Below are 13,852 nucleotides of genomic sequence, written 5' to 3'. Positions count from 1 at the left end.
AGGGTCAGATTGCTGAATCGTGTGGTTCTCTTGTGAAGTTTAGGAATACGGAGAATAGCACCTGGGTAGAGTAGGACAAGCGTATTTTCAGATGGCAAGTCATTATTCTTTTAAAAATAAAATCCTCTCAATTATTTTGTAGTTTGCAATTTTATTTATGTTTATTCTTAAAAGAATTTTTTTCAAAATATGAAAACGGCTTTGAATCTTACTTCAGGAAGTATTTTGAATGAGCCTCAGAATTGTGTTTTGTTAAATGTAATGAATTTAAGACTGTGAACAGAATTAATAACAGATGAGCTATAAATACCCCCATATGCAAATATTGTATTTCGTCTTCCTTTTCTCATCTTGGGTATGTTAACAGTTTGGTTTCTGGAAAATAGTTTCTCTACCTGGGAAATAGTCGCCTCTGGGAAAGAATTGTTAGCAGTGTTTAATGCTTGATGATAAATATGCTGACTTCTTCTCAAAGAGGATGAGGATTTAGCTCCCTTATATTATCCTTAACCCCTATTTCCCTTTTTCCCCATCATTCAAAAATAATTATGTAGCATTTTTTGGAGAAGCAGATTGTCAAATGCTGGCTCCCCGGAAATACCACCAAAATAACCTGTTGATGAAGCACAGATGAGATTATTACTTACTGACAAGTGAAATCACACTGCCTTTACATAGTTTTAGTCATGTCTTTGAAGGCAAAGGCAGGGTATTTTTGAGGTTTCTTGGGGGTCTGGTTTAAGGTTGTCTTTCAGTGCAAGGGCTTGATTAAGAGTAATAAATTTATGATATAATAGATTAGGATTGGTGGACCCCACAAGGTGAGGTTTTCAGAGTGAGTTTTAGACCATGATATTAAACTTTTGTTACCCTGGGGTTAATAACTGTCTCATTTCCCCCATTAATTGAAGGTTCTATCTAGCTATTAATTAATGTCCAAACTCTGTCACAGAACTCTAAAATTCTTCTCGGCATGGGCAGAGACATTAGGTAGTCTGAGTTTTATTTTTTCCCCCTTGAAGGTACCCCTTCTGCAGGCTTCTGTCTTCTGTCTCCAGTGTAGACTGGTTGCTCTTAGGCCTGCTATACAGATGTTATCCGAGGACTTCCCTTTGCTTCTTTCTCATAGTGAATCCCATTTCCTGGATCTTGTGTCTTTTCTTTCTTTGGTTTACTCTCTCTTACTAGAGAAGCCGTCTTCTAGTAGCTTTAAACAAGTTTCTTTTTTCCCCCGTAAATACTTTATACGTAGATAACTGATACGATGAATATCACGTTTTCTTTTTGTGTGATATAATGCCAGCATTTCCTAACAAAATCATACGTCAGGATAGTTAGAAAAATTAAATTTTTTTTTTTTACAGATACGAAATTTAGAACAATAAAAATGATTATGGGTAATTGTTTTGCTTTCTAAGTCCTGGAAAGGAATATCCACTAAAGTGATTGTGAGGCTATATGTAGTTGAATTCTGATTTTTAGTTATTCAATTTGTTTTAAATGTTTTTTGTAACTTTACTAGGTAATGACAGTTGATAATTTAAAAAGTCTGGACTTTTGCTAAAATTTTGTTCCATAAATGAAAATAAACCCAAAGCACTATAATTTAATCAAATAAATGTTTCAGAAAACCTTTTTTTTCACAAATTATACCCTAATATGAGTTTATATTTTAATAGCAAAAAAAGTTATGTCTTAAGGTAAAGATGATGAGCCCAAGAGACAGAAAGGGCCACATAAACCAGAGACTACATCAGACTGAAACTGGAAGAACTATATGGTGCCCTGAGAGGGAGCACAACAGTGAATCCCTGATGAAGCAGGAGAACAGTGGGATGCAGATCTCAGATTCTTGTAAAAAGCCCAGACTTAGTGGTCTGAATGAGACTAGAGGGATCCCAGAGGTCATGGTCCCCAGACCCCCTGTTAGGGTGGAACCATTCCCAAAGCCAACTCTTCAGACAGGGATTGGACTGGACTATAAGACAGAAAATGATACTGATGAGGAGTGAGCTTCTTGGCTCAAGTAGACACATGAGACTATGTGGGCAGTTCCTGTCTGGAGGCAAGAGGAGAAGCCAGAGGGGACAGGAGCTGGTTGAATGGACACAGGGAATACAGGGTGGAGAGGGGGAGTGTACTGTCTTATTAGGGGGAGAGCAGCTAGGAGAACATAGAAAGGAGTGTTTAGGTTTTTGTATGAGAGACTGGCTTGATTTGTAAACTTTGACTTAAAGCACACACACAAAAAAGTTGTATCTTGAAAGGTGTATGTAGTCTCTGAAGGTGGTAGGCTGGAGCTCAGAGACAAATGTTTTATTTTATTTTATTATTATTTTTTTTTAACTTTTATTGAGCTTCAAGTGAACGTTTACAAATGAAGTCAGACTGTCACATATAAGTTTATATACACCTTACTCCATACTCCCACTTGTTCTCCCCCTAATGAGTCAGCCCTTCCAGTCTCTCCTTTCGTGACAATTTTGCCAGTTTCCAACTCTCTCTATCCTCCCATCCCCCCTCCAGACAGGAGATGCCAACACAGTCTCAAGTGTCCACCTGATATAATTAGCTCACTCTTCATCAGCATCTCTCTCCTACCCGCTGTCCAGTCCCTTCCATGTCTGATGAGTTGTCTTCGGGAATGGTTCCTGTCCTGGGCCAACAGAAGGTTTGGGGACCATGACCGCCAGGATTCCTCTAGTCTCAGTCAGACCATTAAGTATGGTCTTTTTGTGAGAATTTGGGGTCTGCATCCCACTGATCTCCTGCTCCCTCAGGGGTTCTCTGTTGTGCTCCCTGTCAGGGCAGTCATCGGTTGTGGCCGGGCACCAACTAGTTCTTCAGGTCTCAGGATGATGTAAGTCTCTGGTTCCTGTGGCCCTTTCTGTCTCTTGGGCTCATAGTTATCGTGTGACCTTGGTGTTCTTCATTCTCCTTTGCTCCAGGTGGGTTGAGACCAATTGATGCATCTTAGATGGCCGCTTGTTAGCATTTAAGACCCCAGACGCCACATTTCAAAGTGGGATGCAGAATGTTTTCATAATAGAATTATTTTGCCAATTGACTTAGAAGTCCCCTTAAACCATGGTCCCCAAACCCCTGCCCTTGCTCCGCTGACCTTTGAAGCATTCAGTTTATCTCGGAAACTTCTCTGCTTTTGGTCCAGTCCAATTGAGCTGACCTTCCATGTATTTATTGAGTATTGTCCTTTCCTTCACCTAAAGTAGTTCTTATCTACTAACTAATCAGTAAAAAAACCCTCTCCCACCCTCCCTCCCTCGTAACCACAAAAGTATGTGTTCTTCTCAGTTTATACTATTTCTCAAGATCTTATAATAGTGGTCTTATACAATATTTGTCCTTTCGCTTCTGACTAATTTCGCTCAGCATAATGCCTTCCAGGTTCCTCCATGTTATGAAATGTTTCACAGATTCGTCACTGTTCTTTATCGATGTGTAGTATTCCATTGTGTGAATATACCACAATTTATTTACCCATTCATCCGTTGATGGACACCTTGGTTGCTTCCAGCTTTTTGCTATTGTAAACAGAGCTGCAATAAACGTGGGTGTGCATATATCTGTTTGTGTGAAGGCTCTTATTTCTCTAGGGTATGTTCCGAGGAGTGGGATTTCTGGATTGTATGGTAGTTCTATTTCTAACTGTTTAAGATAACGCCAGATAGATTTCCAAAGTGGTTGTACCATTTTACATTCCCACCAGCAGTGTATAAGAGTTCCATTCTCTCCGCAGCCTCTCCAACATTTATTATTTTGTGTTTTTTGGATTAATGCCAGCCTCGTTGGAGTGAGATGGAATCTCATCATAGTTTTAATTTGCATTTCTCTAATGGCTAATGATCGAGAGCATTTTCTCATGTATCTGTTAGCTGCCTGAATATCTTCTTTAGTGAAGTGTGTGTTCATATCCTTTGCCCACTTCTTGATTGGGTTGTTTGTCTTTTTGTGGTTGAGTTTTGACAGAATCATATAGATTTTAGAGATCAGGCGCTGGTTGGAGATGTCATAGCTGAAAATTCTTTCCCAGTCTGTAGGTGGTCTTTTTACTCTTTTGGTGAAGTCTTTAGATGAGCATAGGTGTTTGATTTTTAGGAGCTCCTAGTTATCTGGTTTCTCTTCGTCATTTTTGGTAATGTTTTGTAAAATGTTTTATTTTAAAGATACCTTGATTCAAAGGAGATCTAGGCTGCTGTCTCTCAGTTTCTCCCAGTTGAGTGTTACTAGCAATGCTTGTGTCCAGAAAGTCTCAAGTGGTTTTGAGAAAGAATTTGGTTGAAGGGATTCCCCAAGATTACAGAGGGGGCTTTCAGTTCTAGCTGTGACTTTATATTTCTTGAGACCAGATAGGAAGCAAGGTGCCATTTCCTTTTGGAAAAAAAGGGCCCTAGTATAAAATAAACCATAGTACTAGCTACCATACTCCCCTTTCCCATTTCTGGGAATATCAGAGCAAGACAGCTGGTAGGGGTGATTCAAAAAGTTTGTCAACATAAGCCTACCACCCACATTTTTTTTTTTCACAGAGGGAAATTTGGCTGTTCTCTACAGACTTATTCCTTGTCCATGGTTGAAAAGCTCTAAAAAGCAGTAACTTACATCTGTTGAATAGGCTTTTCAGGGGTGGGCCTGAGAATGGTAATGTCAGATGAATCACATGCGCAGCCAGTGTGTTGATCACGGACAAGAGTATTCATCTTGCACTGCCTGGTTCTAAGGAGTGGAGAGAAGTTTGGAGAAGGGTACTCGAGGGGAGGTGGAAGATTCACTTCTCCCATGCTTCCACTCAAAACTAGTAAGAAGTGGCTCTGCCATGATTCTATCACTGTAATTGTTTCTTTCGTATAAGGAGCTTTTAAAAATAAGTAAATGAACAGTGTTTGGAAAAGTGGGCTTGTCTGTAATTTTAATGCACTTGCCTAAACCCTTACTGGGGTCTTGGAAATGGTCACCTTAAGAGAGGGGAAGAAAGATGATGGCCCGTGGAAACAGTCATACAAGTTTTGATTTTGGTTTAAGTGTTGGCCACAATAGTGGATAAATTATATATACTTATACATTTTGGAAACCTTGGTGGCGTAGTAGTTAAGTGCTACTGCTGCTAACCAAAAGGTTGGCAGTTTGAATCCACCAGGCACTCCTTGGAAACTCTATGGGGCAGTTGTTCTCTGTCCTATAGGTTGCTATGAGTCGGAATCGACTCGACGGCCTGGATTTTTTGGGGGGTTATATACTTACATTTTTTTTTTTTATATACTTACATTAGTCATACAACTGGAAATTACTTTAAATGATACTGTCCTTAAAAATGAAAGACATTTTATATGAGAAGTAGCAGTGTGATGTGTTTTAAAGAGCAGAACCCTAAAAGTCAGGATAACTAGGATTTTGTCCTGTCTCAGCCTCTGAGACAGTATTTAATCCTGGGAAATCCCCTACCCCCTTGTTGCCCCTACACCTGTGACAACCTAGACTACACACTTTTTCTCATGTGAATAATGAGGTTGTAACTTTAAGCTTCCTCTTAAGATTCTGTTATAGGTCACGCTTGTCAGAAGGTTTATGTCTTTTCACTTAATGAAATTAGGTAGCTTTGCTTGTATTTATTTTTTTAAATCATTTGAGCCTAAACATTTCAATATTTGCTAAGACAGCAGTGGTTCACTTTGGGGTACTACACCTAACTAGAAGAGGGTAGATGTCCAATTTTAAGGATCTCTTGATACCTGCTAGTTTCTTGATACCTGCTTAGGTTGGAAATTGTCCTTAGAGTGCAGTTCATTGACAATATAATCTGCTTTTAGTTTTATGGGGGAATTGTAGGTGTATTGGTTCATTTGTCACTGAGTAGTACATTCCAAAGGGTTTGAGAACAATGAGGTAAATAGCTTTACAATTCTTACTACTGTTTGGAAGGCTAATTGCATAAATTTAAATTTTAAAGCTTTTGAACAACCTTCTTTTAAAAGTGACTTTAACAAATGTTTGATCATACTATATTTGTGCTACAGTTGAAATGCTGAAGTAGCGTTTTGGCTTCTTTCCCAAAAGCATGCTTAAAGAGGCTAGCAACGTCTCTCTCTGCTTTCTTCAGTGCTTTTTACCTTGCGAGTGGTGCAGCTTGTTCTGCAGATATATTGAAACCCTCCCATTTAATCTGCAGTGGAGAAGAATGAAGCTCAATGTCCGGTAGCAATCAATGATGTAGCAAGGTTGCAGTAAATAGAAATGACTGTCTATTTTAACAGCTGAGCATGAAGACATTTATTAGACTTTTTTTTTCTTTCAGCTGATAGATTTTTGCTTTCTGTTTCCTTCTAGAGAGATGTGGATAATTTGCCCTGCCTCCAACGTCTGTTTCTCAGTTTTAACAATATATCTAGGTAAGTGGAAACTTCCAACTTGTCATTTATTAATATCTTGTCGTGTGGGTTCTGGTGCTTTAAATTGGGATTGTAAACCCTTGGATCGTTTTATTGGCATGTAAGATTTTAAATAAGAAAATGATAGGACAGTCTTACGGCAAAATTCTTTGTGGAAAACAGAGCTCTCCTGTGTATTAGTGCCTCTAATGCTAAAATGATGAAATTAGCATAATGTATGCTTTTTATTTAATTATATTTTAGAGTTGCTGTCTGTAAAATGTGTGCACATGGAAATTTCACCATATATTATGCTGTCCTTTGTTTGATATTCACTGCACAAGGCAGCCAAGTTAGAATTTCTTTCATAAATTATCTAAAATCTGTGTAGCTGCTAAGCAGTTTTGATACAGAAGTCTATATTTGTCACTGTGCCACTGGCTAATTAGGCCGTAATTGCCCTCTAACGTAGTATTCCAACTTAGAATTAAAATGCTGCTAGGAGGTGGTATATTAGAAAATATAAATGTATAAATTTTGTTTTCCCAAAGATTTGAAGCATATGGCCTTTATATTGTGATGTCTCATTCAGTGTCAGTGTGGACGATTCAGAACTGAAGCTGAGAAATAGTCAGACTTTCAATGTATGGAAAAGGAACCCTACTCTTTCCCTCATTCTTTCTTTTCCGTACCTCTCGCCTAACCCCTTAGTTCTAAGGAGGCTTTGTAACTACTTCTTAATTCTTAGTTTCATTTCAAAGCTGTTCTTTGAACCTGCTTTTCATAAAAAAAAAGCTTTTTATAAGCCTGTAAGTATTAAGTTAAGTATACCAAAATAATTTATAGCATATCTCTTCCTGAACTCTAGGTATGTAGTTCTGATTATTAAAAACCAGTTTAGTTTTTGTGTGTTTTCCTGTTTGTATCTTTTTCCTCCTCCCTCAGACTTCAGTGTTAACCCCATCTCCCTATAGTATATCTAAAACAGAGATTACCTCCAGATGGTGAGCTTTGCCTATCGGCATAATTTCAAAGAAAATACCCTTTCTTTTTCCTTCTGCGGAAAGAAAAAAATTAAAGTTTTCTGAAAAACTTTCCACATTCTTCTCAGCTTATGTTGGAATGTAGTATTCCAGCTGCATTTCTATCTTGTTGTGGAGGAAAGGCTTCTTTTCAATGACACTGGAAGAGACACTAAATTTTCTTTAGGAATTTCTGCCTAAAGACTGGTAATAATTGTTAACATTATCTCACAATATGTGAAATACTAGCTTTTATGGTGGAAACCATTACTTATTTCTCATTCGTTTATGGGGAATAATTTGGAGAGAGATGTAGACTAGGGTATATAGGGGTTATGATATTCCCAAGCCTCCAGGATGCCTGAAATTCTGAGCCTGTGGTCCCGTAGTGGAGTTGGCTTTGGTTGCTTGTATTTTGGAAATTTTCTACCCAACGTGAATAGGAGTTTCACTTACCCAATGAAATAAAGATATGATTAATAGAATGACTATACATAATTTCCTTTAAAAAAAAGTGGTTTCTCAAGAAGTTGAAATAAGAGCAAGTCAACAGTCTCAAGGCCTTAAGCCTCATACCTTCTTCTGATGCTTCCAGCTTGATATTCTTTTGAGGCTTATTACATTTTCTGCCCTGTTCCTCTTGACGCATGTGTCCCAAGAAACAGTATAGAGAATATACGGGTGTGAGGGGAAAATGCGAGAAGCTGGACTATATGAAGAAGAATGTGGCATCAGGATTGGTGAAACACTCATTAACAACCTGCAATATGCAGATGACACAGCTTTGCTTGCTGAAAAGCAAAGAGGACTTGAAGCGCTTAGTGATGAAGATCATAGACTACAGCTTGCAGTATGGATTTCACGACATAAAACAAAAATCCTCACAACTGGACTAATAAGCAACATCATGATAAATGGAAGAAAGTTTGACATTGTTAATGATTTCATTTTACTTGTATCTACAATCAATACCCATGGAAGCAGCAGTCAGGAAACCAAGACTTATTGCATTGGGCAAATCTGCTGCAAAAGACCTCTTTAACACTATAAAGTGTTAAGAAGCAAAGATGTCACCTTGAGAACTAAGGTGTGCCTGACCTAAGCCATAATATTTTCAGTTGCCTCATATGCATTTGAAAGCTGGACAATGAAAAAGGAAGACCAAAGAACTGATGCCTTTGAATTATGGTGTTGGCGAAGAATATTGAATATACCATGGATGGCCAGAAGAACGAGCAAGTGCTGGAAGAAATTCTCTCTGGAGAAACCTTTGATGGCATCCAGCAAACAAAAACATTCAGCTATGTATCCATTTTGGAGGGACAGAATGTATTGGTTGTAATATAGTAGGACTTCCTAGGTTTTGACCAAGTTGTTGGATCCATTTGCATAAACTCAATGGTGTCCTGTGGATAACTCAGAAAGTTCCAAACTGTGATGCCACCCTGTGATATTCAGAGAGCTCCAAATTCGGATGACCGTGTATCTATGTTTAATGGTGAGTTGACCATTATGGTGGGCTTAGTGATCAGAACCCTTTTGTATGTTTTCCTGTAGATACTGGAACAATGCCTTTAGTTCCACTCCAGGCATACAAGATATATTTAGAAAATGAATGACACATATCCATGTCTGTGTATCTGAACAGAACTAGAGCTTCTGCTTAAATATCCCTCAGAGCATTCACAGTCTAATGCGGAAGACAGAACCACAAATAGGTGATTATAAGGCAGTGTGTTAAACTTAAGGATCCCTGGTGGCATAGTGATTAAAGTGCTCGGCTGCCTACTGAAAGATTGGCCTTTTGAACCCACCAGCCACTGCATGGGAGAAAGATGTGGCAGTCTGCATCGGTAAAGATTTACAGCCTTGGAAACACTTTGGGGCAGTTCTGTTCTGACCTATAGGGCTGCTATGAGTCCTAATGGACTCGAGAGCAGTGGGTTTGGTTTTTTTGTTTTTGTATTAAACTTAGTAGTAGTGATATGCAGGGATATCAGGAGAACACAGCCAGGGGAAGGGATGCTTTCCCAGAGGCAGTTGGTACTGGAGCTGAGCTTTAAGTAAAGAGTAGGCGTTAGAAAAGTGAAGGGACATTCCAGGTAAGGTGCACAACGTGGGCAAAGTTGTGGAGGGCTCAATGAAATTCTGGCCCTCTACCTTCCCTCTTCCCCACCACTAACCCCTGGCCCTCTTCCAGCCCATGGAGTACCCAAGGGGCCCACCAAAGCATTTTATAATGATCACCCTGAGAGAAATATTCTGTGATTAAGAGAATCAGCTATATCTAAGTTGTTCTTTTGCCATATTCATTCCATTATTCAGCTTTTTCTGAGTTATTTTTTTTTTCTTGATCATAATTTCCTGATTTTATGATCCTAATTTCCAAGTAGTTTGATTGTATCTATTGTTCCTAGTTGCTTATTCTTATTTTATGGATGAGATACATTCCTGAATCTCAAAAATATTAAACATTCTTATCTTAAAGTTTTTGATTTCTGTAATTTACTTTTGTCCTTGAGATTAGTATCTGTATTTGTTCTTTAAATAAAACAAAGCACAAGATAGTTTTTGTTTCTTTATTTTTATGATTTTTGGCTGGCGGTTTATATTTATAAATGAAGGTCTAGCTGAATTTGTTTCCTCACCATAAGTTAAAAATCACTGTGAACGTAAATTCTGAGTACAGAATCTCTTGTCTGCAGAGGATGGAGGGTTTGGGGTGGGAAGAATCTCTACCCAGTTGGGCTTTCCTTAGGATGTGCTCAAGAAACTTGCCTTTTGGGAACTAGGGCTTTGTCTTAGTCACCTGATGCTGCTATAACAGAAATACCACAACTGATGGCTTTAATGAAGACACATTTATTCTCTCACAGTTCAGGAGACTACATGTCCAAGTTCATAGTGCCACTTCAGAGGAAGGTTTTTTTTTTTTAATTTTTATTGTGCTTTGAGTGAAAGTTTACAAATCAAGTCAGTCTCTCACACAAAAACTTATATACACCTTGGTACATACTCCTAGTTGCTCTCCCCCTAATGAGATAGCCCGCTCACTCCCTTCACTTGCTCTTTTCTTGTCTATTTCGCCACCTTCTAACCCCCTCTACCTTCTCATCTGCCCTCCAGGGAGGAGATGCCAACATAGTCTCAAGTGTCCACCTGATCCAAGAAGCTCATTCCTCACCAGCATCCCTCTCCAAACCATTGTCTAGTCCAATCCTTGTCTGAAGAGTTGGCTTTGGGAATGGTTCTGCTCCTGGGCCAACAGAAAGCCTGGGGGCCATGACCACTGGGGTCCTTCTAGACTCAGTCAGACCATTAAGTCTGGTCTTTTTACGAGAATTTGGAGTCTTCATCCCACTGCTCTCCTGCTCCCTTGGGGGTTCTCTGTTGCGTTCCCTCTCAGGGCAGTCATCGATTGTAGCCGGGCACCATCTAGCTCTGCTGGTCTCAGGCTGATGTAGTCTTTGGTTCATGTGGCCCCTTCTGTCTCTTGGGCTCGTAATTATCTTGTGTCCTTGGTGTTCTTCGTTGTCCTTTGATCCAGGTGGGTTGAGACCAATTGATGCATCTTAGATGGGCACTTGCTAGTGTTTAAGACCCCAGATGCCTCTCTCCAAGGTGGGATGCAGAATGTTTTCTTAATAGATTTTTTATGCCAATTGACTTAGATGTCGCCTGAAACCATGATCCCCAAACCCCTGCCCCTGCTACGCTGGCCTTCAAAGCATTTGGTTTCTTCCGGAAACTTTGTTGCTTTTCGTTTAGTCCAGTAGTGCTGACCTTGCCTGTGTGGTGTGTTGTCTTATATAATATTTGTCCTTTTCAAACTGACTGATTTCACTCAGCATAATGCCTTCCAGATTCCTCCATGTTGTGAAATGTTTCACAGATTCATCACTGTTCTTTATCGATGCGTAGTATTCCATTGTGTGAATATAACATAATTTATTTATCCATTCATCCGTTGATGGGCACCTTGGTTGTTTCCATTTTTTTGCTATTGTAAACAGTGCTGCAGTGAACATGGGTGTGCATGTATCTGTTCGTGTAAAGGCTCTTATTTCTCTGGGATATATTCCAAGGAGTAGGATTGCTGGATCATATGGTATTTCTATTTCTAGCTTTTTAAGGAAGCGCCAAATTGATTTCCAAAGTGGTTGTACATTTTACATTCCTACCAGCAGTGTGTAAGTATTCCAGTCTCTCCACAGCCTCTCCAGCATTTATTGTTTTGTGTCTTTTGCATTAATGCCAACCTTGTTGGAGTGAGATGGAATCTCATTGTAGTTTTGATTTGCATTTCTCTAATGGCTAATGATCGTGAGCGTTTCCTCATGTATCTGTTAGCTACCTGAATGTCTTCTGTAGTGAAGTGTCTGTTCATATCTTTTGCCCATTTTTTAACTGGGTTATTTGTCTTTTTGCTGTTGAGTTTTTGCAGCATCATGTAGATTTTAGAGATCAGGCGCTGATCGGAAATGTCATAGCTAGAAACTTTTTCCCAGTCTGTAGGTAATCTTTTTACTCTTTTGGTGAGGTCTTTGTATGAGCATAGGTGTTTGATTTTTAGAAGTTCCCAGTTATCTAGTTTTTCTTCTGCATTGTTAGTAATGTTTTGTATACTGTTCATGCCTTGTATTAGGGCTCCTAATGTTGTGCCTATTTTTTCTTCCATGATCTTTATCGTTTTCGATTTTATATTTCGGTCTTTGATCCATTTTGAGCTCACTTTTGTGCATGGAGCGAGGTATGGGTCTTGTTTCATTTTTTTGCAGATGGATATCCAGGTATGCCAGCACCATTTGTTAAAAAGACTGTCTTTTCACTATTTAACTGTTTTGGGGCCTTTATCAAATATCAACTGATTGTATGTGGATAGATTTATGTCTGGATTCTCAGTTCTGTTCCACTGGTCTGTGTATCTGTTGTTATACCAGTACCAGGGTGTTTTGACTACTGTGGCGGTATAATAGGTTCTAAAATCAGGTAGAGTAAGGCCTCCGCCTTTGTTCTTCCTTTTCAGCAATGCTTTACTTATCCAGGGCCTCTTTCCCTTCCATGTGAAGTTGGTGATTTGTTTCTCCATCTCATTAAAGAATGTCATTGGAATTTGGATCGGAATTGCATTAAGTATATAGATCGCTTTTGGTAGAATGGACATTTTTATAATGTTAAGTCTTCCTCTCCATGAGCAAGGTATGTTTTTCCACTTATGTAGGTCTCTTTTGGTTTCTTGCAGAAGTGTATTGTAGTTTTCTTTGTATAAGTCTTTTACATCTCTGGTAAGATTTATTCCTAAGTATTTTATATTCTTGGGGGCTAGTGTAAATGGTATCAATTTGGTGATTTCCTCTTTGATGTTCTTTTTGTTGGTGTAGAGGAATCCAACTGATTTTTGTATGTTTACCTTGTATGCCGATACTCTGCTGAACTCTTCTATTAGTTTCAGTAGTTTTCTGGAGGATTCCTTAGGGTTTTCTGTGTATAAGATCATGTCATCTGCAAATAGAGATAATTTTACTTCTTCCTTGCCAATCTGGATGCCCTTTATTTCTTTGTCTAACCTAATTGCTCTGGCTAGGACTTCCAGCACAATGTTGAATAAGAGCGGTGATAAAGGGCATGCTTGTCTGATTCCCGTTCTCAAGGGGGAATGCTTTCAGGCTCTCTCCATTTAGGATGATGTTGGCTGTTGGCTTTGTATAAATGCCCTTTATTATGTTGAGGAATTTTCGTTCTATTCCTATCTTGCTGAGAGTTTTTATCATGAATGGGCGTTGAACTTTGTCAAATGCCTTTTCTGCATCAATTGATAAAATCATGTGATTCTTGTCTTTTGTTTTATCTATGTGATGGATTACATTAACTGTTTTTCTAACGTTGAACCATCCCTTCATATGTGGTATGAATCCCACTTGGTCATGGTGAATTATTTTTTGATGTGTTGTTGAATTCTGTTGGCTAGAATTTTGTTGAGGATTTTTGCATCTAAGTTCATGAGGGAGATAGGTCTGTAATTTTCTTTTTTGTGGTGTCTTTACCTGATTTTGGTATAGGGATATACTGGCTTCATAGAATGAGTTTGGGAGTATTCCGTCCTTTTCTATGCTCTGAAATACCTTTAGTAGTAGTGGTGTTAACTTCTCTGAAAGTTTGGTAGAACTCTGCAGTGAAGCCGTCTAGGCCAGGGCTTTTTTTTTGTTGGGAGTTTTTTGATTACCTTTTTAATCTCTTTTTTTTTTTTATGGGTCTATTTAGTTGTTCTACTTCGGATTGTGCTAGTTTAGGCAGGTAGTGTTTTTCTAGGAATTCATCTATTTCTTCTAGGTTTTCAAATTTGTTAGAGTGCAGTTTTTCGTAGTAATCTGATATGATTCTTTTAATTTCAGTTGGGCCTGTTGTAATATCGCCCGTCTCATTTCTCATTCAGGTTATTTGCTTCCA

The 13,852-nt window shown here is 38.7% G+C and overlaps 1 protein-coding gene across 7 annotated transcripts in view; it reads left to right on the top strand.

Annotated features, from left to right (window-relative positions):
• The window catches only part of LRRC49 (leucine rich repeat containing 49), a 176,933-nt gene that overhangs the window by 44,759 nt on the left and 118,322 nt on the right, over positions 1–13,852 (top strand). For all 7 annotated transcript variants that reach the window (XM_023552871.2, XM_023552872.2, XM_010593717.3 and 4 more), the window contains one exon: positions 6,343–6,404. In XM_023552871.2, the coding sequence (XP_023408639.1) occupies positions 6,343–6,404 (62 nt within the window). The remainder of the gene's footprint in view (positions 1–6,342; positions 6,405–13,852) is intronic.

The sequence above is a fragment of the Loxodonta africana genome, chromosome 13, assembly GCF_030014295.1.
Source record: "Loxodonta africana isolate mLoxAfr1 chromosome 13, mLoxAfr1.hap2, whole genome shotgun sequence".
NCBI classification, from domain to species: domain Eukaryota; kingdom Metazoa; phylum Chordata; class Mammalia; order Proboscidea; family Elephantidae; genus Loxodonta; species Loxodonta africana.
Note: the sequence above shows the minus strand (reverse complement) of the source record. Positions and strands in the feature narration are given on the sequence as shown.